We start from the raw sequence: 26,556 nt of genomic DNA, 5'->3' as shown, positions 1-26,556 counted from the left end.
TACTTATGTTCAGCTGCCTAGTCCATGCCACTGAAAATTAACCAATATAATTTTCGCCGGACCGAAGAGTCACCACTAAAAATAAAATTAACTTATTTTTAGTGGCGTGGTCCTGGCCGTCAAAAATAAGCTCTCATTTTCGGCGGCCACCTATTAGCCGTAGAAAATTCCTTATTTCTATTGGCTTGGCCATGACCGTTAAAAATAATTGTCTACTTTCAGCTAATTTTTTTGGTGGCCATAGTTTATTTTTGACGGTATATGATCTATTTTTGGCGGCATCTGAGAGTCGAAAATGAGTCAATGTGTTGTAGTGTGTGGTATTAGTGATGGGGACATTTAAAACTAGTTAAATTGGACGGTTCCGTCATAAATTTTCTTTTGGCTCGCTCCACATTTCAGAAGATACCTCCAACAAATATTGACTACAAATTGCTCACCTACTAATTCTATGCCACTATATTTTTTTGACCTGATGAGTACTTCGCGGCGAATTCTGTAATATTCTTGTCCGAGCTCCCTCCATTCTGCATAGCTGCCTTGGCCTTTTGCATCCACATAGTGGCACTCTTCCTATACTTATCCTTACTATCACCATCCATGACATCCTTGATGCACCTTTCCACCTCGTCCCTCGTCACCAAGCCTTTCTCATCCTTGCGCACCCGGACACCCAAGCCCCACATGCTCTCCATATATTTTGATATGGTCGGCTGGTCTGCCCAGTGTGGTATTGCCACCATTGGCACACCATTAACAATTGCTTCCAATGTCGAGTTCCATCCGCAATGTGTGAAGAAACAACCTGCATAGTAAGAGTATGCAACTAAATTTTATGTGAAGAAACAACTGAATAATAACCATTTCCTATACCTGTAGCTTTATGTGCTAGAACTTCAAGCTGGGGGCACCAAGAAACAATAAGGCCACGTTCCTTGCACTTGTCACGAAGTTCATCGGACAACTTGTGTTCTTCATTTGACCTCACAACCCAAATGAATGGTTTGCCAGAATTGTACAATCCATTGCCAAGCTCTTCTAACTGTGCTTCATCGTAATTAGAGACAGTACCGTAGGATACAAGAATAACAGAACGCGGAAGCTGTTTGTCAAGCCAAGCCAGACATGGCTCGCTGCTGTTGAAGAGGTTGAAACCATAGGTCTTGTTCAACGGAAAACGGTCATCATCAAGATAAAATGATGGCAAGGTTGGGCCTATTGTCTTTGCACGCCATGTTAGTGCCATATAATCTGCCTCCTGCTCAGTTAACGATGCAAATGCGCCAAGAAAATCAGTCTTATGATGGTGAAGTGCAATCAAAGAATTTGGAACACGGACAAAGAAGTATGCACAAGCAGTACCGAAAATTTACTTGAGCAAAACAACGAACAGGTGCCGGGCGTGGTCACTGTGACCTCACCTTGGGTTCAATATCGTGGAATGAGTTGACGAGCACGTCGTCGGCGTCCTCCAGCCCCTCGAATTGCTGCAGCGATGCCCGAAGGAACAAAGGGCACCAGTCAGGCTTTGCCACGAACGGCGGCACGTCGTCGGGCCCGAGCTCGACACCGAGCAGCCCGCGCGCAAAGAGCTCCTTCCCATTTACCACTGGCAGCGGCAGCCGCCCCGACAACACCTCCCCGTACACGACGTCGACGGCGCATGATTGCGACAGGAACGCCACCGCCGCCACCCCAGCCTCCTGCGCCACCCGCCGTGACCATGGCAGGAAAGGGTCGTAAACCAGCACGCGCACGGGCCGACCCTCGGAGGCCTCCGACCGGATAAGCTCTGCTAGCGTCACCGAGCCGATGGCCTGAAGCTGGCGCCAGTACTCGGAGAGGTCCGGGCACGCGGCCGCGCCGCAATCGTCGAAACCGTCCGAGATGTTGGCCACCCTGAATGGTTCACCAGGAGGCGGCGTGGTGGAGAGCACGTACCGCGTAGTGACGAGCGTGGGGTGGAGGCCGTGGTAGGCGAGGCGGCGGCCAAACTGGAGCAGCGGGTTGGTGTGCCCTTGCGCTCCCGGGTATGGCAGGAGCAAGACGTGCCCGTCACTGATGCCCCGGTGATCAGAATCAGTGGAGGGTAGTGGTGAACACGATGTGGTGCTGGGGATCTTCTTGCCCCCCATGGTTTGTTTATATTTGCTAGTTTCAGCTGTGACTATATGATTCTAAGAATGTTGGGTATGTAGCAATATAAGCTATATATACACACACTTTAACACGACACATAATTTTATAAATCTATGTCTATATATCTATACATGTATCTATATCTTTATAGAGAGAGAGCAAAATAGCATGGGTTTCTTGTGATTGAGCCGCGCGGGCAAGCTTATCCTCGTGGAAGTCCCTAACATATGGTAATTTAAAAAAACATTATATCTTAATCTCTATCAATATCTGTATTATAGATTTTATAATTCTAAACTTCACTAGAAGTCTATCTTAACATGGAATCTATCTATATTAGACTATCTCTGACAGTTTACTTATCTCCATTCATATATTTAAAGTTCACTCTACGAACAGTACAGTCTACAGTATAGAATAATACAAAACAATGTTTTAGGTAATCATATGAGTAAACTGCTGGACACGGTCTTAACAACCTACTAACACATGCATGCAGCTACGATATTTATGAAAGCTATCTACCTAAATAATCTATGTTATTCACTAACATATATGTTGGTCACTTGTTCTCAAATGCTATGAATCAAGAACAAGCCAACACAATTGTTAAGTATTAAAAGACATTCGTCTTCCAAAGCATTATCTCCTCATGGACATAATGATCATTAGACGAAGGTCATGAAGGACATGCTTTCATCATCTTACAAATAAACAATAATGTAAAGAGATAAACACAGAAAATATAATTCATTGATTCATTGATATTTGCATTCCATAAGACGTGTATGAATATCAATAGAATTCATATTACATTGATACCTTCGACTTGCTCGAAGGTGAAGACGCGAGAGAGTGATTACAATCCAGCGTGAACAGTACGGTGCTACTGTTCATCTATTTATAGGAATGGGACGTAGCCCGCGTAAAAATATATTTATATCCCTGACATTCACTTATGATTGAAATATAAATCATTAAGGACTAATTAGTCTTTTTCCCCTTCGGTCAGCATCATCATCAGACTTCATCACCATTACAAGCCCAAGTTGTCACTCTGGCAATAGCTTCAACGTTTATTCTTATCATCCTAAAATCATTTCTTCATCTCGTATGCCTTCATCATGAGGGAAAGACTTCCATCCTGAAGACGAAGCTCCCTGTACTAGCTTATACTGAAAGCAAATGGTTAATTAAATTTTTGAGGACCTTCGGAAGAGGAAGGCCCGCCACAGTAGCCCCTCGCAGTATTAATTTGTTCCTTTGTAACAAATTTAGACTATGACGTGAACGAAGGTCTTTAGCTGAAGGTCCGAAAAAACACCTTTTCTTCGCTAGAATAGCGAATCACTTTGAATCGCGGGACCCACCGAATTGTGGGGCTCTAGGTATATATATAGAAGGCTGTGTTGCAGATATTTTTCGTGACATCTAGTTTTCGTGCTGCAGTTGTCATTTTAGTTTTCCTGTTCTGTGAGTGTAATTGTTTTTAAGCTTCGGCTTTCTGTCGTGATCATCACTAAAATGGCTGAGGATAAGAAAAGTGTTGATCCCACACTCGCTGGCTTCTACGAAGCCATGGAAAGGACCAACGTAGAGAAAATCACCAATGAAATGTTAGCTGGACTATCTGGTGATTCAAGCGACAGCGAAAGCTTCGATGTTGAGAGTGGGAATGAAGATGCCGGAGATCGGCCGTGGGAACCAAGCCACGTTGTTTTTGGGAAATCAACAATCAGACAAGGGTAAATTGAAGCGATAAAAGGCAAATACTTTCATGATGTGTCCATAGTGAGGGATGGGAGAGAATACATCGTTCCCCTCCCAGAAGGTGATGTAGTGGTGGTCTTCAGGAGCTTCATGAAAGCTAGGCTTCGCTTTTCGCTCCACACAATGTTGGTCGAAGTTTTGAAGACATTTGAGATATACCTTCATCAGCTTACCCTCGAAGCTCTTATTAAAGTGGGGGTTTTTATACGGGCCATGAGGAGCCAAGGACTGGAGCAAGATGTGAGATGCTTCTGCAATATTCATGAGCTGTCTTATCAGACGAAGGTGACCGGAAAGGAACAGTATCATAACAACTTTGGATGTTACAGCTTCGTGCCTTGCTTTGAGGCGAATTACCCTGTGCCCACGTTTCGGAAGAAGTGGCCAGGTTCTTGGATGAAGGAATTGTTTTACGTGAAGAATGACCTGAATCAGAGGGAAGGTGTGAGAGGCGTTATCCAACGTCCTATATTGTCATGCTTCGGCATTAGAAGGTCATCCATCGCACTTGGAAATAAAGTGCAAGCGTGCCAAATTGCTTTCAACACCATATGCACATATATTGGCACAAGATATTTAGTTCAAGAGCATATTACTTATAAAAGTATGGGCTCTTGCAAACGAATGTGAAATGCCGAAGGAAGCCGCCGCTGGCTCTAGCAGAGTGGCTTGGTTTATCTTAAGTATACCTTTCGGTTCAGAAACCAATTTGATGAGCCAAATGATGATTGGTTGGACGCTATAGAGGCAACAAGTGATGAACTACTTGGAGCGTACTTGAGGACAGAAGACGAAGCTATGACAGCTGCTTCGGCGCTCGCGGGGAAAAGAGGCTAAATATGGTGTTCGATGTTATTGGGTTTGTTTACCCAGATTACTGCTTTCCCATCCAAAGGCAAGGGAGAAAAAAGGAAAGTCGCTGCTTCGACCTCTTCTGGTGCGTCGAAGGCGAAGAAAGTCAAGGTCTTGACACGTAGACTGAAGCGCATTGAGACGGCCGATGTGCCGAAGTTAATTGAAAAGGCGGAAATTGCCCCCTAGCCACAGAGACGGCTCCTGCTATGCCGATGAAAGCTATTGCAGACCCGGCCAAAGAGCCGGAATCGAAGAAGGAAGCAGTGCAGCCAAAGATGCTAGTGACAGCGTTGTCGAAGCTATCAGTTACTACAACAGCAACTCCGAGGAAGAAGAGGATGGCTAGTGTTTTGGATGTTGTTTTAGAATCTGTGAAAACGCCACCTCCTACTTCTGTCGAAGCTCCTAGCGTGAAAAATGAAGATGCTAACTGTCGGCGTTTCGACCCCGGGGGGTCCCTGGACCGACGAGTAAAATTGTCGCTGCGTGTCCCAGCCCAGATGGGTTGGCACGAGATGGAACACAAGGGGGGCAAAACGCGGCTCGTGTTATCCTGCGCCAGGGGCATACGCTTGTAGTAGGGGTTACAAGCGTTCGCGAGGGAGAGAGAGAGTGAGCCGGTTCGTCAGCCCGTCCTCCCGCGCGACCTTCTCGCATGAGGGCCCTGGACCTTCTTTTTATAGATGTAAGGAGAGGGTCCAGGTGTACAATGGGGGTGTAGCTATGCGCTAACGTGTCCGGCAGAGAGGTGCCTGAGCCCTGTGTACATGCCAACGTGGCTGTCGGAGGGGTGCTAGAGCCCTGTGTACGCGGTAACATGGCAGTCGGAGGAGCGCTTGAGCTCTATAGAAGCACAGCTGTCGGGGCTGCTGGGACCTTGCCGACGTCTCCTTGCTTCCGTAGGGGGCTGAGAACCACCGTCGTCATGGACGCATGTGGGGAGCCATCATTACTTGTTACCGGGGCGAGCCTGGATGGGACGCCGGTCTTGTTCCCCCGTAGCCTGAGCTAGCTAGGGGTAGGGTAATGATGCATCCTCCATGGCGCGGTCGGTCCGAGCCCAAGGTCGGGCGAGGCGGAGACTCCTCCTGAGGCCGAGGCCGGGGTCGGGCGAGGACGTGATTCCTCCCGAGGTCAAGGTTGAGGCCGAGCCCTGGGGTCGGGCGAGGTGGAGACCACCTTCTGAGGTCGAGGTTGAGGCCGAGCCCTAGGGTCGGGCGAGGCGGAGACCTCCTCCTGAGGCCGAGGCCCAGGGTCGGGCGAGGCGGAGCTTCCTGTTGCGCCTAAGGCTGGACTTAGCTGTTGTCAGCATCACCCTGGTGGGTGGCACAACGGTCGGAGAGGGGCGAGCGGTGCTGTTTTCCTGTCAGGTCGGTCAGTGGAAAGGCGAAGTGACTGCGGTCACTTCGACCTTGCCGACTGAGGCGCGTGTGTCAGGATAAGGTGTCAGGCGATCCTCGCATTGAATGCGCCTGCGATACGGTCGGTTGGTGAGGCGATTTGGCCAAGGTTGCTTCACAATGAAGCCTGCCCGAGCTGGGGTTCGGGCGAGACGAGGGTGCGCCCGTTGCTTGAGGAGGCCCTCGGGCGAGGCGTGAATTCGCCTGGGACTATTGTTCCCGCCCGAGGCTGGGCTCGGGCGAGGCGAGATCGCGTCCCTTGAGTAGACGAAGCCTTGACCTGAATTACGCCCATCAGCCCCTGCAGCTTGCGCTGATGGTGGTTACCAGTCGTGTTTAGGAGTGTTGGGGGTACCCCTAATTACGGTACCCGACAGTAGCCCCCGAGCCTCAAAGGGAGTGTTGGTACTCGCTTGGAGGCTTTGCCGCACTTTTTTGTGAGGGGACCGGCCTTTCTCGTTTACACTTTGTTCCGGTGGGTGCGTGCGAGCGCACCCGCCGGGTGTAGCCCCCGAGGCCTCGGAGGAGTGGTTTGACTCCTCTGAGGTCTTAATGCCTTTCGTGATGCCTCGGCCGGTCTGGTTGTTCCCTCATGCGATCTGATTGTAGCCCGGGTGCATGGTCAGGTTCCGAGTTTTCAGGCTGGTTTGTTGACGCTGTCAACGGTTTGGCCGTAGCCGGGTTTGCGAGAGCAGCCCCCGAGCCTCTGCACGGAGCGAGAGGACGATCAATGACTGACTCGACTTTTATCATACGCCCCTTCGTCGCCTTTCCGCAAGGAGGAAGGGGGGAAAGCGCCATGTTGCCCTTGGAGGGCACCGAACATGGTGTCTCCAGTGAGTTGCTAATGGGTGATCCGAGTGGACGCCCGTGCCCCGTTCGATAAGGGTCGGCTAGTGGCCCAGAGGCGCGCTCCAAAAGTACCTGCAGGTGATTTGCCGGACCCGGTCCCGTTCGATAGGGTCCGAGGGCTCGATGCCTCCCTCTGGTGGGATTCCATTACAAAATCGCTCCTGCTGGTCTCGGAAATGTCCTAGGGTACCTCGGGAGCGTAGCCCGAGCCTCGACCATGTATCGGACGTACCCAGAGTCATCCCTCGCTCTGCGTGCTCTGGGGCGGCTGTCGAACCCTTCCGAGGGGCCAGCCTTCGAACCCCTGATCAGTAGTGGGCGTGGAGCACGAGTGCTCTGAGGCGGCTGTCGAACCCTTCCGAGCGGCCAGCCTTCGAACCTCTGATCAGTAATGAGCCTAAAGCCTGATTCCTCTAGGGCGGCCGTCGAACCCTCCCGAGGGGCCAGCCTTCGAACCCCTGATCAGTAGGAGGGCTCGGGGCCCGCTTCCTTCGCGGAGAAGGATCCCTTTCGAAATATCCCCTTTCCTGGTCCCTGTAGCAAGAGAGAGAAAGGGGAAGAGAAAAAGGATATGAATTTAAACGGTGTGGTGCACCTTTTTTGACGCAGTCATCATGGCGGAGGTGAAACGACGCTCGCTTCGCCTGCCAAAGGTGTCGCTTGCCCTGCCGCGGAGTTAACGCGACGGGACGGGTGGTTCGCGGGGCGGCCGCGTGCGTGAGCCGTTCGAGGAACGGAACACGGGCGCGTCGTCTTCACACCGTGGGAGAAGGCTCCCCTGCTGCTCTAGGAGGGGAGGTGAGCCTGCAGACGATTTGACCGCCGCTTCCGCTCGTCTGCTGTCGCCATTACCTGCCGGTCCACTTTTGGCCATATCAACCGTCGCGCCTCCTCCCGCGGCTGACTGACCCATGATCGATGTGCTCGATTGGCACTGTTGGGCCATGCGCAGGGTTGCCTCGAGTCGCGACACCGGTTCCGCAGTCGAGGAGGCACGGCCTTGGCGCAAGTGGTGGTGCGGTTGCTTGCACGTAGTAACCGGCGCGCTGGTTACATGACGTGTGGGCCTGGGCCTCCATGCTGGATGCGTCGAAGCCGAGGGGGTGCGCCCTCATGGTGCGGTTGCACGCCACCTGCATGGCGGTCCGCCCATTCGACCGCTGGTTTCGGCGAGGATGGAGGAGTGCTTGTAACCGCGGGGCGGTTACACGCTCCGCGCGCGGCGGTTTGGCTTCTTCTGTTCCGGGCCAGCTTGCATGACGTGTGGGACCCAACCCCTGTGTCGTAGGGGGAGGACCCTAGAGCATGTCGGTGAAGATTTTGTCCGTGACGCCTGAGGACGCAAGTGGGGAGAGCCGCCTTTAAAAATAGATCGATCCCCCGGGCGGTAGCCATGCTTTTGCACTCCCCTCATGCATCGCCCCCTTCCACCTTCCGAGCCCCTGGATGGGGAGTACCCGCGTTGCCTTCGTCTTGTTGTTGGAGGAGCGCAACCTCACGGAGGTTGGCACCCTTCAACCATCGCTCGGCTTCAAGGATTTTCATCAGGCAGCCCGGCTGCATTCCCTCACCAATGGTCACCCAGGATGGTGACCATCAGTTCGATGGTGGGGAGAAGCAAGCCGGGCTGCGGCCTCTGCCCCGCCCTTAGCTTCAAGGATCTTCATCATCTGAGCTGGGGAGGGGGGCAGGGCAGGTCGGGCCTGTCTCCACGTGGGTTGGCGACCCGCTTCTTCCTCCGGCATCCGGGGGAGGAAGACATCCTCCAGCTCTGCGGAGGAGGCGTCCTCCAGCCATGCGGGGGAAGGCAAACTGTTGCTGCCTGGCCAGGGTGCAGCATTCCATCCTCTGTCCGGGCGACTGTGACCGGCTGCACCGGGGGGTCGCACAACACGTCGTATGCCGCGAGGGCGGTACTTGTGTTCTGGGACGGTCCCGTTCTCATTCTCGTGGCGAGAACGGGAGTGAGGATCTGCCGGAGCGCTTTGGGGCGGCCGGCGCTCGCTGGTGCGGTGTTGGTGGGCAGGTGGCCGCTGTTGTCGGTGCTGAGGTGGTGGTCGCCAGAGGAGGTTTCTCCGCCGACGAGACCGTGGGCGCCACCCGCGGACAGACCTCGGGCTCTTTGGCTTTGATAGTTTGTCCTCGCCCCTCGAGTGGGGACGTGGGCGAAGGCCTTGTCACAGCAGCGTCTGCCCTGAGGTCATCGCTGTTGCTGTTTAGCCGCCTAGAGCGGAGGTCGTTGTCGCTGCTGGTGCAGTGCTTGGCGGCGAGCCACCTGGAGTTTGTTGTCCCGCAGGCCCTCTGGTGTGGAGGTAGTTCACACCCGCGGGAGTGGAACTGGAGTTCCGTTTGTAATGGCACCTTGAGTGCCGGTGTATGTTCATTGTAGCTGTCGGGGCCTGAACATCTGGGTATTTTGGCATGGGGCCGTGTTTCTTCCTCATTTCGAGCACTAGGAATCGCCTGTCGGCTAGCTGAACCGCTTAACCGAGCGTGAGTTGCCCTGTGCGGAAGGTGACGAGTGAGGTATCCGTATCCCGGAGGCGTAGGAGTCTCTCGGCTCGGTCGGCCTTGCCGCTCAAGGCTTCCCTTGCTCAGTTTGAGAACCTTCGGCTGCTCTGCGATGAGCTGGAGCTGGAGGCAGTGGTGTCGGCGTGGACAGAGGAGGAGTCGGCTCGAGAAGAGGCTTCGTTGGCCCAGGAGAACGTGGCTTCCCTGGTCGAGGAGGTGTAGCAGCGGCGGCTGGAGCTTGGCCAGGTCATCCGTGAGCGGGACCAACCTCAGAGTCATGATGCCGAGGCCATGAGCCAGGTTGATGTCCTCGAGGGACAGCTGGCTGAGGCTACGGAGCGGCCAGTCGAGGTGTCTGCTCGGGCCGGGACCCTTGCGGAGACCCTGGCTGCGATGGCCCAAGCGCGGTGTTGGCGTCCTCCTTCGAGGTGGAGATCCTTCCGCCCGTGTCGTCGTCCGAGGCCGGGCCAGATTCCGCCGAAGGTGGAAACAACGCCGAGGGTGCTGCTGCTCCCTCTATCGATGTCTGAACCTGCAGGAACAGTTCGTCTGTAGCATGCGTATGCTTTTCGCGGCCGCCGAGGCCCAAACATATTATTGTCGTGTTATAAAGCTGCGTTTCCTTTCCTCTTGTTTCGAGTATCAGGACTTGTTCGTCGGTAGCAGAATCGCTTATCCGAGCGAGAGTTACTTTTCGCGGAAGGTGATGAGTGAGGTATCTGTATCCCAGAGGCGTAGGAGTCCCTCGGCTCGGTCGGGCTTGCCGCTTACGTGCACTCTTACTCGTTCGCAAGATTCTGTTATCGATATAGTCGAGAAGGCACGAAAATCGTTCTGGCAGAAAAAGTTTTCGAGCGTTAGGACTTGTTCGGCAGCAGAATCACTTATCCGAGCGTGAGTTACTTATCGCGGAAGGTGATGAGTGAGGTATCCGTATCCCGGAAGCTTAGGAGTCCCTCGGCTCGGTCGGCCTTGCCGCTTACGCGTACTCTTGTCGTTTTCAGGATCCCGCTATCGAAGCAGTCGAAAAGCGCGAAAGACGTTCTGGCAGAAAGACTTTTACCGAGGAAAATTTTGACGCAGAGGGGGTTCCCCCCTTCTAGCCCCCGAGGGAGGGTCGGGCTTTGCCGAGGCAAGGCTAACCCTTCCTTGACGGTTAGACTTTATTTTTGTATGTAAAGAGAACGAGGTATATGAACGACTTGAAACATCTTAAGGGTAAAAGCGACGTAGCTGTTGGATGTTCCAAGCATTGTTGTAGACCTCGCCTTGATCGTTGGCCAGCTTGTATGTCCCGGGCTTCAAAATCTTGGCGATGATGAATGGCCCTTCCAAGGGAGGAGTAAGCTTGTGGCGCTTCGGGCGTCCTGCCGCAGCCGAAGTACCAAGTCTCCCACCTGGAAGTCTCGGGGCCGAACCCCTCGGGCGTGATAGCGTCGCAGAGACTGCTGATACCGTGCCGAGTGTAGTAAGGCCATGTCCCGAGCCTCTTCCAGCTGGTCCAGTGAGTCTTCCCGGCTGGTCTGGTTGCTTTGGTCGTCGTACGCCTTTGTACTCGGGGAACCGTATTCTAAGTCTGTGGGCAAGATAGCCTCGGCCCCATAGACTAGAAAGAACGGCGAGAAACCCGTGGCTCGGCTTGGCGTCGTCCTCAGACTCCAGACCACCGAGGGTAGCTCTTTCATCCATCGCTTGTCGAACTTGTTGAGGTCGTTGTAGATCCTCGGTTTAAGTCCCTGCAGAATCATGCCGTTGGCGCGCTCCACCTACCCATTCGTCATGGGGTGAGCTACGGCGGCCCAGTCCACACGGATGTGGTGGTCCTCGCAGAAGTCCAGGAACTTCTTCCCAGTGAACTGGGTGCCATTGTCGGTGATGATGGAGTTCGGGACCCCAAAGCGATGGATGATGTTGGTGAAGAACGCCACCGCCTGCTCGGACCTGATGCTGGTTAGGGGTCGGACCTCGATCCACTTGGAGAATTTGTCGATGGCGACCAGCAGGTGCGAGAAGCCCCCGGGTGCCTTCTGCAAGGGACCGACGAGGTCCAGACCCCACACAGCAAACGACCAGGTGATGGGTATTGTCTGCAGGGCCTGAGCGGGCAGGTGCGTCTGTCTCGCATAGAATTGACACCCTTGGCAAGAGCGTACAATCCTAGTGGCGTCGGCCACCGCGGTCGGCCAGTAGAAGCCTTGTCGGAAGGCGTTCCCAACGAGGGCTCGAGGTGCTGCATGGTGGCCGGAAGCCCTCGAGTGTATCTCTTGCAATAGTTCCTGTCCTTCGGCGACGGATATGCATAGTTGGAGAATGCCTGAGGGGCTGCGGTGGTAGAGCTCCTTTTCATCACCCAGTAAGACGAACGACCTGGCGCGCCGCGCTAGTCGCCGAGCTTCGGCCTTGTCGAGGGGTAGCTCTCCTCGGTGGAGATATTGCAGGTACGGGGTCTGCCAGTTTCGTTTAGGCGTGACCCCATTCCGCTCTCCCTCGACGCGCAGTGCCTCACCCTCGGCGGCCGAGGATACCTCGGGCTGGGCCGAGGCCTCCTCGGGCTCGGGCGTGTCATCGGTCTTGACGGAGGGTTGATGTATGTCTCTGGAGAAGACATCTAGGGGAACCATTGTCCGCCCCGAGGCTATTTTAGCCAGCTCATCCGCAGTATCGTTGTACCGTCGAGCGATGTGGTTGAGCTCGAGCCCATAGAACTTTTCTTCCAGGCGCCGAACCTCGTCGCAGTAGGCCTCCATCTTCCGGTTGCGGCAGTGGGAGTTCTTCATGACTTGGTCAATGACAAGCTGCGAGTCGCCACGAGAGTCGAGGCGCCAAACCCCTAGCTCGATGGCGATGCGCAACCCATTAACCAGAGCCTCGTACTCGGCCACGTTGTTTGACGCCAGGAAATGGAGGCGCAGCACGTAGCGGAGGTGCTTCCCGAGGGGTGAGATGAAGAGCAGGCCCGCGCCGGCTCCTATTTTCATCAGCGACCCATTGAAGTACATGGTCCAGAGTTTCGGTTGGATCGGAGCTGTTGGCAGTTGGGTGTCGACCCATTCAGCCACGAAGTCCGCCAAGACTTGGGACTTGATGGCCTTCCGAGGAGCGAACGAGATTGTCTCGCCCATGATCTCCACCGCCCACTTTGCTATCCTACCCGAGGCCTCTCGGCACTGGATGATCTCCCCCAGGGGGAAGGATGACACCACAGTCACCGGATGAGACTCGAAGTAGTGTCGCAACTTTCGCCGCGTCAGAATTACCACGTACAGTAGCTTCTGAATTTGCGGGTAGCGGATCTTGGTCTCGGATAGCACTTCACTGATGAAGTAAACTGGCCTCTGGACGAGCAGTGCATGCCCTTCTTCTCGTCTCTCGACTATGACCGCGGCGCTGACCACCTGAGTGGTTGCGGCTACGTAGATCAAGAGGGCTTCTCCTGCAGTGGGGGGCACCAAGATGGGCGCGTTTGTAAGGAGCGCCTTTAAGTTTTCGAGGGCTTCCTCGGCCTCGGGGGTCCAAGTGAAGCGCTCGGTCTTCCTTAAGAGGCGGTACAAGGGTAGGCCTTTTTCGCCGAGGCGCGAGATGAAGCGGCTCAGAGCCGCAAGGCATCCCATGACCCTCTGTACTCCTTTCAAGTCTTTGATAGGCCCCATGTTGGTGATGGCCGCGATTTTCTCTGGGTTGGCCTCGATGCCCCGCTCGAAGACGATGAACCACAGGAGCATGCCTCGGGGGACCCCGAAGACACACTTCTCGGGGTTGAGCTTCACACCCTTCGCTCTCAGACACTTGAATGTCGTTTCAAGGTCAGAGAGGTGGTCGGAGGCTTTCCTCGTCTTGACTACGATGTCATCGACGTAAGCCTCGACCGTTCGGCCGATGTGCTCTCTGAACACGTGGTTCATGCACCTTTGGTATGTCGCACCTGCATTCCTCAAACCAAATGGCATAGTAATATAGTAGTACATGCCAAAAGGTGTGATGAAAGAAGTCGCGAGCTGGTCGGACTCTTTCATCTTGATTTGGTAATACCCTGAGTAGGCGTCGAGGAATGATAGGGTTTCGCACCCAGCAGTAGAATCCACAATTTGATCGATGCGATGCAGAGGGTAGGGAACCTTCGGACATGCCTTGTTTAGACTAGTGTAGTCTACACACATCCTCCATTTCCCACCTTTCTTTTTCACAAGCACAGGGTTGGCTAACCATTCAGGATGGAATACCTCTTTGATGAACCCTGTAGCCATCAGCTTGTGGATCTCCTCGCCTATGGCTCTACGCTTTTCTTCGTCAAAGCGGCGTAGGGGCTGCTTCACGGGTCAAGCACCGGCTCGGATATCCAGTGAGTGCTCGGCGACATCCCTCGGTATGCCTGGCATGTTCGAGGGACTCCACGCAAACACCTCGGCGTTCGCGCGAAGAAAGTAGACGAGCACTGCTTCCTATTTGGGGTCCAGCTTGGAGCCGATCCGGACTTGCTTGCAGGCGTCGTTGTTGGGGTCGAGAGGGACGGACTTAACCGCCTCTGCTGGTTCGAAGTTGCCGGCATGGCGCTTCGCATCAGGCACCTCCTTGGATAGGCACTCCAGGTCGGCGATGAGGGCCTCGGACTCAGCGAGGGCCTCATCGTACTCCACGCACTCCATGTCGCATTCGAACACGTGTCGGTACATGGATCCGACGGTGATGACCCCGTTGGGGCCCGACATCTTGAGCTTGAGGTAGGTGTAGTTGGGGACGACCATGAACTTGGCGTAGCACGGTCTCCCCAGCATCGCGTGGTAGCTTCCTCGGAACTCGACCACCTCGAATGTGAGGGTTTCCTTTCGGAAGTTGGAGGTGGTTCCGAAGCAGACAGGCAGATCGAGTTGTCCAAGGGGCTGGACGCGCTTCCCGGGGATGATCCCGTGAAAAGGCGCTGCACCGGCCCGGATTGTGGACAGATCGATTTCCAAGAGCCCGAGGGTCTCGGCGTAGATGTTGTTGAGGCTGCTGCCTCCGTCCATGAGGACCTTGGTGAGCCTGGTTGTCGGCGTTTCGACCCCGGGGGTCCCTGGACCGACGAGTAAATTGTCGCCGCGTGCCCCAGCCTAGATGGGTCGGCGCGAGACGGAGCGCGAAGGGGGGAAAACCAGAGGGAGACAGGTGTAAAAGGGGAAACCTGCGGCCTTCATGTTTGTCCCGCGCCCAGGTCGGGTGCGCTTGCAGTAGGGGGTTACAAGCGTTCGCGTGGGAGGGAGCGAGAGGCCTGCATGCGCCGTCCCGTCCTCCCCACGCGGCCAACCCTCTATAAGAGGGCCCTGGACCTTCCTTTTATAGGCGTAAGGAGAGGGTCCAGGTGTACAATGGGAGATGTAGCAATGTGCTAACGTGTCTAGCAGAGAGGAGCTAGTTCCCTAAGTACATGCCGTCGTGGCAGCCGGAGAGGTTTTGGCACCCTGTTCATGAGATGTCGTGGCCGTCGGAGGAGCGCTGGAGCCTGGCAGAAGGACAGCTGTCGGGGCTGTCGAGTCCTTGTTGACGCCTCCTTGCTTCCATAAGGGGGCTGAGAGCCGCCGTCGTCATGGAGCACGCGGGGCGCCATCATTATTTGTTTTACCGGGGCGAGCCAGATGGGACGCCGGTCTTGTTCCCCGTAGCCAGAGCTAGCTAGGGGTAGGGTAATGATGGCCCCTCCTATGACGTGGTCGGTCCGAGCCCTGGGTCGGGCGAGGCAGAGGCTCCTTCGAGGTCGAGGTCGAGTCTGCCTTCCGAGGTCGAGGTCGAGTCTGAGCCCCTGGGTCGGGCGAGGTGGAGACCGTCGGCTGAGGCCAGGGCCGAGTCTGAGCCCTGGGGTCGGGCGAGGCGGAGTTCGTCGTCTTCCAGGGCCGAGGCCGAGTCCGAGCCCTGGGGTCGGGCGAGGCGGAGTTCGTCGTCTTCCGGGGCCGAGGTCGAGTCCGAGCCCTAGGGTCAGGCGAGGCAGAGTTCGTCGTCTTCTGGGGCCGAGGCCGAGTCCGAGCCCTGGGGTCGGGCGAGGCGGAGTTCGTCATCTTCCGGAGCCAAGGCCGAGTCCGAGCCCTGGGGTCGGGCGAGGCGGAGTTCGTCGTCTTCCGGGGCCGAGTCCGAGTCCGAGCCCTAGGGTCGGGCGAGGCGAAGCTTCCTATGGCGCCCGAGGCCGGACTTGGCTGCTGTCAGCCTCACTATGTCGAGTGGCACAGCAGTCGGAGCAGCGCAGGCGGCGCTGTCCTCTTGTCAGGCCGGTTAGTGGAGCGGCGAAGTGACTACGGTCACTTCGGCTCTGTCGACTGAAGGGCGTGCGTCAGGATGAGGTGTCAGGCCATCCTTGCATTAAATGCTCCTGCGATACGGTCGGTCGGCGTGGAGATTTGGCCAAGGTTGCTTCTTGGCGAAGGCTGGGCCTCGGGCGAGCCGAAGGTGTGTCCATTGCTTGAGGGGGCCGAGCCTTGACTTAATCGCACCCATCAGGCCTTTGCAGCTTTGTGCTGATGGGGGTTACCAGCTGAGATTAGGAGTCTTCGGGGTACCCCTAATTATGGTCCCCGACAGTAGCCCCCGAGCCTCGAAGGGAGTGTTAATACTAGCTTGGAGGCTTTTGTCGCACTTTTTTGCAAGGGGACTGGCCTTTCTCGGTTGCGTTTTGTTCCGATGGGTGCGCGTGAGCGCACCCGCCGGGTGTAGCCCCCGAGGCCTCGAAGGAGTGGTTTGACTCCTTGGAGGTCTTAATGCATTTCGGGATGCTTCGGCCGGTCTGGTTGTTCCCTCATGCGAGCTGGCCGTAGCCCGGGTGCTCAGTCGAGTTTCAAGTTCTCGGGCTGGTATGTTGACGCTGTCAACGGTTTGGCCGGAGCCGGGTTTGCGAGAGCAGCCCCCGAGCCTCCGCACAGAGCGAGAGGACGGTCAAGGACAGACTCAACTTTTTTACATACGCCCCTGCGTCGCCTTTCCGCAAGGAGGAGGGGGGGGGAAGCGCCATGTTGCCTTTGGAGGGCGTCGAACATGGTGTCTCCAGTGAGCTGCTAACGGGTAATCCGAGTGGACGCCCGTGCCCCATTTGTTAGGGGTCGGCTAGTGGCCCGGAGGCGCGCTCCAAAAGTACCTGCGGGTGATTTGCCGGACCCGGTCCCCTTTTGACGGGGTCCGAGGGCTCGATGCCTCCCTCTGACGGGATTCCGTTACAAAATCGTTCCCGTTGGTCTCGGAAATGTCCTAGGGTACCTCGGGAGCGTAGCCTGAGCCTTGGTTATGTATCGAACGTACCCAGGGTCATCCCTCGCTCTGCGTCTGAGGCGGCTGTCGAACCCTTCAAAGGCCAGCCTACGAACCCCTGATCAGTAGTGGGCGTGGAGCCCGAGTGGCCTGAGGCAGCCGTTGAACCCTTCCGAGGGGCCGGCCTTCGAACCTCTGACCAGTAGTGGGCGCGGAGCCCGAGCACTCTGAGGCGGCTGTTGAACCCCTCCGAGGGGCCAGCCTTCGAACCTCTGATCAGTAGGGGGCTCGGGGCCCGTTTCCTTCGCGGAGAAGGATCCCTTTCGGGGTATCCCCTTTCCCGGTCCCTGTTGTAAGAGAGAGAAAGAGGAAGAGGAAAAGGATACAAAATCGAATGACGTGGCGGACCTTTTTTCACGTGGTCATTATGGCGGGAGCGAAGCGTCGCCTGTTTCTCCTGCCAAAGGTGATGCCTGTCCTGCCGTAGAGTTAATGTGACGCGATGAGTGGTTCGCGGGGCAGCCGTTGCGCGTGCGCGAGCCGTTCGAGGAACGGAACACGGGCGCGCCGTCTTCATGCCGTGGGAGAGGGTTCTCTCGCTGTCCCAGGAGGGGACGCGAGCTTGGCTGATGACTTGACCGCTGCTTCCGCCCGCCTGCCACAGCCATTACTGCCGGCCCATTTCTGACCGTATCGACCGTTGCGCCTTCTCCCGCGACTGACTGACCCATGACCGATGTGCCTAGTTGGCACTGTTGGGTCATGCGCAGGGTTGCCTCGAGCCGCGGTACTGGTTCCGCAGTCGAGGAGGCACGGTAGTGGCGCGAGTGGCGGTGCAGTTTCTTGCACGTAGCAACCGACGAACTGGTTGCATGACGTGTGGGCCTGGGCCTCCATGCTGGACGCGTCGAAGTCGAAAGGGTGCGCCCCCTTGGTGCGGTCGCATGCCGCATGCATGGCGGTCCGCCCTTTCACCCGCTGGTCTGGGCGAAAGTGGAGGAATGCTCGTAACCGCTGGGCAGTTGCGCGCACCGCGCGCGGCGGTTTGGCTTCTTCTGCCCCTGGCCAGCTTGCATGACGCGTGGGACCCAACCCCCGTGTCGTAGGGGGAGGACCTTGGAGCGTGTTGGAGAAGACTCAGCCCGCGATGGCTGAGGACGCAAGTGGGGAGAGTTGCCTTTAAAAGGAGGGTGACCCCCTTGAAAGGCAACCATGTCCTTGCGCTCCCCTCATGCGTCGCGTCTTTCCACCTTCCGAGCCCCCGGATGGGGAACACTCGCAGTCCTTCCGCCTTGTCGTTGGAGGAACGCAACTTCGCGGAAGTTGGTACCTTTCAGCCATCGTTCGGCTTCAAGGATTTTCATCAGGCAGCCCGACCGCATCCCCTCGCCGGTGGTCACCCAAGACGGTGACCACCAGTTCGATGGTGGGGAGAAGCGAGCCGGGCTGCGATCTTGGTCCCACCCTCAGCTTCAAGGATCTTCATCATCCTGGCTGGGGCGGAGGCCGGGCTGAGCCGGAGCTCTACCTCCCGCGCGGGTTCGTGGGTCACCTTCTCCCTCAGCATTCAAGGGTGAGGGTGCTCACCGGCCTAGCGGGAGGGTCGGACTTCGACAATGCGGGGCTGGTCGGCGGCGAGCGTCGTCAGCTTCAGCGCGTTGGGCTCGCTGGCTCAGCTGGCTCTGGCTCGGCTCCCGGTGCCCCCTCCCGCCGCAAGAGCGGTTGTCGCGCCGCGCGCACCGGAGGACCGCCCAAGACGTCGCGCGCTGCTAGGACGGCGTTCGTGTTCTAGGGCTGTCCTGCCTTTGCCCCGGTACGGCACTTCTGCGCGGAGGTCGGGGCTCCGCTCGTCCGGGAGGATCCGAGTGGGGATCTGCCGGTGGGCAGATGGCTTCCGTCGTTGGCGCTGAGGTGGTGGCGGTTGAAGAAGTCCTCGTCGCCGACGGGATCACCGCCACCATCCGCGCTCCGGGCCTCCGGCTCTTTGGCTTTGATTGCTTGTCCTCGCCCCTCGAGCGGAGACGTGGGCGAGGGCATTGTTGCAGCGGCGTCCGTCCTGAGGCCATCGCCGCTGCAGTTTGGCCACCTGGAGCGGAGGTTGTTGTCGCTGCTGCTGGAGCGGGCGGCAGTGGGCCACCTGGAGCCTTATCGCCCCGCGGGCCCTCCAATGTGGGGGGTTGTTCGTACCCGCGGAGGCGGAACCGGAGTTCCGTTTGTAATGGCACCTTGAGTGCAGGTGTCTGTTCATTGTGGCTGTCGGGGCCTGAACATGTATGTATTCTCGGCACGGAGCCGTGTTTTTTCCTCATTCCGAGCACTAGGACTCGCCTGTCGGCTAACTGAACTGCTTAACCAAGTGTGAGTTGCCTCGTGCGAAGGTGACAAGTGTAGCTGTCGGGGCTTGAACGCGGTCGGAGGCGTAGGAGTCCCTCGGCTCGGTCGACCTTGCCGCCCGAGGCTTCTCTTGCTTAGTTAAAGGAACCCTCGGCCGCTCTTCGATGAGCCGAAGCCGGATGCAGCGGTGTCAGCATGGACAGAGGCAGAGTTGGCTCGAAAAGAAGACTTCGTCGGCCGGAGCCTGGCCGGGCCGTCCACTGGCGGGACCGACGCCGGAGTCGAGTTGCCGAGGCCACGAGCCGGGCTGATGTCCTCGGGGGACAGCTGGCTGAGGCTTCGGGGTGGCCAGCCGAACTGTCTGCTCGGGCCGAATTCCTGGAGAAGACCCTGGCGGCGATGGCCCGGGCGTGGTGCTGATGTCGTCCTTCGGAGTGGAGATCCTCCGACTGCGTTGCCGTCCAAGGCTCGGTCGGACTTTGCCGAAGGTGTAGTTGACGCCGAGGGTGCTGCTGCTCCCCCTCCGTCAAGGTTCGAGCCTGTAGGATCGGTTTATCTTGTAGTGTGCGCATGTTTTCTGCGGCCGCCGAGGCCCAAACATACTGTCGTCGTATTGTAAAGCTGCGTTTCTTTTCCTCTTGTTTCGAGTATCTGGACTTATTTGTCGGTAACAGAATTGTTTGTCCGAGCGAGAGTTACTTTTCACGGAAGGTGATGAGTGAGGTATCCGTATCCCGGAGGCGTAGGAGTCCCTCGGCTTGGTCGGCCTTGCCGCTTACGTGTACTCTTACTCGTCCGTAGGATTCTGCCATCGATATAGTCGAGAAGGCCCGAAAAATTATTTCGGCAGAAGAGTTTTCGAGTGTGAAGACTTGTTCGGTCCGTGGAATCACTTATCCGAGCGTGAGTTACTTATCGCAGAAGGTGATGAGTGAGGTATCCGTATCCCGGAGGCGTAGGAGTCCCTCGGCTCGGTCAGCCTTGGCTGCTTACGTGTAACACCCCTGGTGTTACTGTAACTAAAACTTAAGCATGGCATCATAAGCATTGGCATTGCATATGTTTGATACACCTAGAGTGCATTCACTAGGCAAAAATTTCAAACAAGGTGTACTGTTTTGGTGTTTTGCAAATAGGACCCTGGATAGGGAACTTAACCCTAAATAGGGATTAAAGGGGTAAAACATAACCCAAATTGAGAAAACCTAAAGGCTTTAGGGAAATAGTCATAAAATGTCCCCAAAAATAAAGTTGAATCACATTTATACCCCTGGGATACCAAAAACCCTAATTGGAACCCTGGAAAACTCTAAAACCAAACCCTAGGGGCTTATGTGCAAAATTAGTCCACTTTTGGACTAAAGTGCAAAAACCAAGTTAAATAAGTATCTTAAGTCATTTGGGTCACAAATATGTGAATTTGCAAGTTAAACCCTAAGTTTTGGGCTTATTTGCAAAACTCACCTCTTAAGTCCTTAATAGTCTAAGTCTGATTTCAGTGATATTGGCTCAACTTTGGAGCCTTGTAACTTTTAAAATATAGGATATTTGCCCTAGGTCACCACATCAATGTTGTAAAGCAAACAAAGGAGAACAATTTTGCTGAAGTGGGCAAGCCATGTTCTTGTGAGAAATTTAGAGATAATCATGCTCAAACTTTGGCTGTCAGACTGATTTGGTCTGAGTTTTCAGACTAACAGTGAACTACCACCAACTTTTAGCCCAATTTCAGACATGATTCAATGACTTTTTGTGACAACACCATATAGCAAAGTTGTAGTTGGTATAATACTCTACAAGTTTGCTGCAGAGTTGGACTTGTGTTGTCATTAGAGATTAAGAGAAAACCAAGCTCCAAAGTGCTCTGTCAGGCTGTCTGAATGCCACTCGCCATGGTACAGTAACCAAACGGATCAGGTCGCCAGCGCGACTGTCCTCGCCGCCGATGACTTCCTCCGCCGCGATTCATGCCGTCGTCGCCGTGATTTGTGCCCGAGTTGAACTGGTCGCGCTCGTGCCACGTCGCTGTGGATAAGTCCGGCCGGTAAAACAAATCCGACCACCGTACTAGCTCGTCGCGGTGGAACCCGATAGGCTCGCCAGTGACCGCCGCCTCCCGGCCGTGCGCCGCGTGGCTCTATCTTTACATCGCGTCACCGTGACTCCCTGCCACTGTCTTATCAACGCCGGTGAGGTTGCCACGGCGTTAGCCACGAATTCACTGCGCCACAGTTCTCTCTTATCTCCGGCCGCCGCGTTGCTCGACCAAATTAAGCGCCGTCGTCGAAGCCTCCTATAAATTGAGCCCCCGGGCAGCTGCGCTAGGTCATACCGAAGCCATAGCACCCACTCTCTCCCTCGATTAGCCCCCCTAGCCGGAGAATCGCCGTTTTCCCCCAAATCAGCTTTCTGCCACCGCAAAGAAGACCTCACCGTGGCCAGCTCGGTTTAGGTGAGCTCAAGTCCCTCTGCTGCTTGTTCTAGCATTCTTAGATCCTCCTTAAGCTCTTCGACCCCCCAATTGAACTAGACCGCCACCCATCGCCGGGAACACGATGATCTAGCCGCCATGCTCTCGGTCACCGTGGCCAGAGCTCCTTAGTTGGTCATTAGCGCAATTAAGTTAGGGGAAAAGCTTAGGATAGGTTTAATTGAGTGTTAGCCGCTCGGAAGCGCTGGTCATAGCCCCAATCGGCCGGTCCAGGAGCTCGCCGGAGCCTCTCCGCGCGTGAACGCCGTCGGGGACTTTGGTCTGCGAAGAGATAGAAGGTGGGGGGCTTATCTGCAATCTGTCAGTGACTTAGTGCAATAGTGAATGGACCTATTTTTATTTAGTCATTAAGCCGAGGACCTTTCTACAAAGTCGCCAGCGCGCGCGTGGGCGCGGGTGCCTTTCCCTCTGGATTGGGCCGCCTGGGCTGAAACCGGCCCAGTCCTATTGAATCTTTTTCTTTTTCTTTTTCAAAAGAACTTGGGAAATTTATTATAAATTGTAGAAAAATCCTAAAATTGTGAAACCAATTTTCCTAGGCTTGTTATTTTCCCTAGAATTTAATAAAAATAGTTTCATGATTTTTAGTTTAAACAGGGAATTTTAGGTCATTTAAAATAGCTTAAAGAAATAGTTCTGGATTTTTAAAAGATAAATGGTAATCCCAAAAATGTTCAAAATTTTTATATGAACTCCCCACATTATTTAGAAGCCTTGGTTAGAGTTTGAAATGGTTTGGACCATGTTTGATAACTAGAACCCAAAACCCCCCTGCCCTTTGAACTCCTTTACCGACTCCGGAAACCCTAAGTTCTCGGAGTTCCGCGAAGGAAAGTTATATTCAAGACTTAGATAAGAAATCTTTATTATCTTCACACTCTCATGAGCATTACATGGCATTCATTCTTATATATGTATATATATGGTTATGTTAGAACATGAAGAAGAAGTGGAAGTCACTGAAGAAAGGACACCACCACCCTCGGATTCTCAGGCAGGAAACTGCTTCTACTTTGATATTTGTGGATCCGAGCCAGACTCACCTGTGAACGAAGGCAAGCCCCGGTGCATTTGCCACCTCCCTTGATTTTTTTAAAAATCTTTCTCACTTGCTTGCTGCATTAGGTGATAGGAGTTGATTGGTTAAACAATTCCTGCATTACCTTCCTCGAACTTGATTACCTTCCTTGAAACCCTGTTTTTACAAAAAGGTTTTACTATGCTTAGTATTGCTCTAGAGAAACAAAAGGATTTGTTTTACAAAAGATGTTTGGCAAAGTGGGAGGGTTGTTTTCAAAAATAAAACTTGATGGTGAATCCATCACGGCCGTGATGGATTCAACATCGGAAAAGATGTACCTCTGCCAGGTACCAAGTTTTTGGGTTGAAATGATTAAGCTGAGACCGGGCGGGTGACTTGCACGAGAAGAGAGTCTCGGTGTAGTGTCTCCGTCTGAGTCGATTAAGGACCTTGTCGATGTAGGCTTGATGACCGAGGACCCTTTAGCTGGTCACATGCCTCGTCATGGGTAAGCCTTGCCTCGGGCAGACTAAGGCCAGAATAAGATAACACGAAATGGGCGTGGAGCGGTGGCGAGAGTAGCGTGTACCCTCCGTGGCAAGAGGCTGGACGGTGGTGTATCTGTGCTCTCGGTTTGCGTGAACCTGATCTGGTCTTAAGAACCCCGGTGGCGGGTTGACATATGCAAGGGTTAAGTGCTACATATGTCGTGTGATTGGAGATCCTCAGCTGAGTATAATCGATTCAGATCGCCGTACCTTCACGGTTATGAAGACTTGGTCACTGACTTACACGTAGCATTCCACTAAAGATGATGGGTTTTTGTTAAGAAATTGGCTAGTGCAGGACCAGTGATTGAACTAGGGTAGAAAGAACTCTAGTTGCAGGTAAGTGTACTTAACTTGACAAATAAAATTGGATTTTTAAGGATCCACTTTAGTAAGCATTTCTGCAAAACAGAGTCTTTGATTATTGAAAAGCCTTGCCTTGACTCCCTTAAGCCAGCATACCCTTGAGAGTCTTTTCCTTAGTCGGGTAAGACTTGCTGAGTAATTCCATACTCAGGGTTTATCCCTTCTGTTGTTTTTAGGTGAGGAAGTACCAGGGTGGTTCCTAAGGAGGAGAAACAAGAGTGAAGATGCGGGAGGACTTGGTCCTCCATATAGAAAACTTTTGTGAAAAACTTATCGGGAGGAGTTTTTGCCTCCCTTAGTTATGTAATAATACTACTCTGCACTCGCTTATATTTCTGCTCTGTAATAAACAACTTGAGCTTACTTTTTAATAAATGTAAGTTTATCGCTTCCGCATTTCTTTATCTCCGATGTTCTTTAATGTCTGCAAGACGGGTGAAACGTTCCTGGAAAGGTAAGGAAAGATACCGAACTTGTCAAGTAGTTCAGGGGCACCTACAGGGTTGTCTGAAGTCCGTTGGACAAGGACAACTGTAGGTGGGCCTAATTACTTGGGAGGTTCCGTCACAGCTGGTATCGGAGCGTAGCCCTTCTTTGCAGATATTATGAGGCATCTTCAAAAGGATTTTCAAAAAGTCTTACCTAAAAACTCTTTTCTCTTCTTACCTAAGTATTCTGAAGAGTTTATCCTAAAGACCAGATAGGAAGAGTGCAATGTATAGAAGGTTGAATCAACTAAGGTTGATTCTGTAATTACACATGCATCATGCTAAGAATTATACTAATAAAATTTTCCCCCTTAGAAAGATGCCGCCGCCTACAAGGAAAACAGCGCGCAAGTCAACTGGACCAATCGGTGTGCCCCGACATCAACTGGCCCCTCGACAAGAGAACAGTAGCAGTGGGAGTAATGGTCCAATAGGAGATCTTGAAGCACGAGTAAATCGACTGCAAGCGGAGTTGCAACACAGGACCAACGTATGGGTTGCGGATGGAGATAGAATAAATGAATTAAGAAGGGACATCCGCCACCTGCGGGATCAGCTTGCTGATCGGGATTTGGCGCTCGACTGGGCAGTACAGTCCCGTTTGCTGGCTTGTGCTAAGGAAGCAAGGGCTCAAGCCCGAATCAAGGAACTTAGCTCAGCTGTCGACGACCTGCAGGTCTATTGCAATATGTTACATGAGGAAGTCCATGTATTGTATTCGCAATTACACCCTAGTGCACCTGCGCACCCTGTTGAGGCGGAAGCCGGACCCTCCCATGTTGCGGGACACGCGCTTGATGGGGAGTTAGACCTTTTTGAGCCCCCTCCTTCCATGAGGCTGGTCGACGTATGGATTCCCACACCCGACGACGAGGCCGCCAAGAGCAATGGGAAGCAGGACTAGTGGTAAGGCAGAAGTAGAAGTAGTGTAGTGTATTGTAGGTTGTACTAGTGTATAATAGGTAGTGCTATTGTATACTAGGTATTGTATCTTGTTGTAAGAGTCTTGAGTCTGTAACATTACTTTTTGTAATGTAAAAGGGATGGCTTTTTTCTTTGGCATATCATATTGTTTTCAAATGTTGTTGCCACAGATGCCTTCCAAGACTCGAGCTCAGGACGGAGCTGGTACCTCCCGGGGAGGGGAATCCACACCCAATCCACCTCCTGTTCCTCCCACATTGGCTGAGGCAATTGCCGCCTTAGTGAACGCAACTGCTGACAATACCCGCTTTCTGAGAGAAATGGCGGGCCAACAGTTCCAGCAGCCGGGTGGGTGGGGCTATCAACAGGGCCCCCGTGAAACTTCTTATCTGGACTTCTCGGAAACCCATCCACCACTATTTGTCAAGGCTGAAGATCCGTTGGAAGCCGATGAATGGCTTCGTGTGATTGAACAAAAATTTGGTCTTCTGCGCTGTTCAGAGACACAGAAGCCTTTATTCGCAGCGCAACAACTACGCGGACCTGCCAGCACTTGGTGGGGTAATTTCGTGGCCGTTCAGCCGGCCAATCATCAAGTAACCTGGGAGGAATTCAAAGTAGCCTTCCGCGAGCATTATATACCCGAAGGTGTTTTGCATATGAAGCAAGAAGAGTTCATGAAGCTAAAACAAGGAGGAGATACTGTCAATCAGTATCTCAACAAGTTTAATCACCTGTCGCAATATGCAATCGATCAGGTGAACACTGATCTGAAAAAGAAAAATTGCTTTATGAGAGGATTAAATGATCGATTGCAGAGAAAAATGGCCACCTACATAGATCTCACGTATGGAAAGGCTGTCAGCACAACCCTATCTGTTGAAGCAAAATATACAGGTTCCGGAAAGAACAAGGGATTTGGTGGTGAGAAGTCTAATCAGGGCCAGGCCAAAAGGCAACGGTTTATTCTCCGACCTTCTAACCAGACTCCTCCACATGCACCAACCTTCCCTTTCAAGCAGCCGATAATTATTCGTCCCAATAAAGCACCCACTGCCCCAAGTCAGCCGGGTGCCCCGGGCACTCGATTCCCTGCTTTGCCCAGCCCTTCAACCGGATGTTTTAATTGTGGCAAGTCTGGACATTTCATCAAGGATTGCCCATATCCCAAGCAGAATCAAGTAAATAATCAGCAAGGATCGGGGAATTCATCACAAAGCAAGGGAAATGTTAAGGGCAAAAATTTCAAGAAGACGGGACGCGTATACTATACACAAGTGGCCACTACACCGGAAGGTGAACCGGTGATGATGGGTACATTTCTCGTGGCCAATCATCCTGCAGTCATTCTTTTTGATTCTGGTGCTTCGCATACATTTATTAGCAAGAAGTTTGTGGAGCAACATCACATTGCATGCCATGAATCAAAAGAGGATTTAAAATACACTCACCTGGGGGACAAATCTTTACTAGAGAAGTGGCCTATCAAGTGCCCATATCATTGGCCGGACGAGACTTTCCTACCAATATGATCGTCCTGAAAGGCCAAGACATAGATGTTAATTTGGGTATGAATTGGTTGGCCAAGCATAAAGCAACACTCAATACTGATCAAAGAACCATCAGGTTGAGTCATAATCAAGAAGAAATTCTT

General features: G+C 53.8%; 1 protein-coding gene across 1 annotated transcript; it reads right to left on the bottom strand.

Annotated features, from left to right (window-relative positions):
* Positions 1–346: 346 nt before the first annotated feature.
* Positions 347–2,219, bottom strand: LOC103641506 (UDP-glycosyltransferase 79). The gene is made up of 3 exons (XM_008664850.4): positions 1,422–2,219; positions 874–1,258; positions 347–805 (listed from the first exon to the last, which is right to left on the bottom strand). Exons 1-3 carry the CDS (start codon positions 2,133–2,135, stop codon positions 450–452), a joined length of 1,455 nt encoding a protein of 484 aa, XP_008663072.1. The 5' UTR covers positions 2,136–2,219; the 3' UTR covers positions 347–449.
* Between the last annotated feature and the right edge of the window lie 24,337 nt (positions 2,220–26,556).

The sequence above is a fragment of the Zea mays genome, chromosome 10, assembly GCF_902167145.1.
Source record: "Zea mays cultivar B73 chromosome 10, Zm-B73-REFERENCE-NAM-5.0, whole genome shotgun sequence".
In the NCBI taxonomy this organism is placed as follows: domain Eukaryota; kingdom Viridiplantae; phylum Streptophyta; class Magnoliopsida; order Poales; family Poaceae; genus Zea; species Zea mays.
The sequence above is the reverse complement of the archived record's forward strand: the minus strand, read 5'-3'. Positions and strand labels throughout refer to the sequence as shown.

Bases quoted from the DNA above. Each gene is read 5' to 3' on its own strand.
- LOC103641506 (XM_008664850.4), bottom strand. From the start codon at position 2,135: ATGGGGGGCAAGAAGATCCCCAGCACCACATCGTGTTCACCACTACCC. The intron at 1,259-1,421 runs GTGAGGTCACAG...TTAACTGAGCAG, and splicing joins TCCACGATATTGAACCCAAG to GAGGCAGATTATATGGCACT. The intron at 806-873 runs GTATAGGAAATG...CTTACTATGCAG, and splicing joins TCTAGCACATAAAGCTACAG to GTTGTTTCTTCACACATTGC.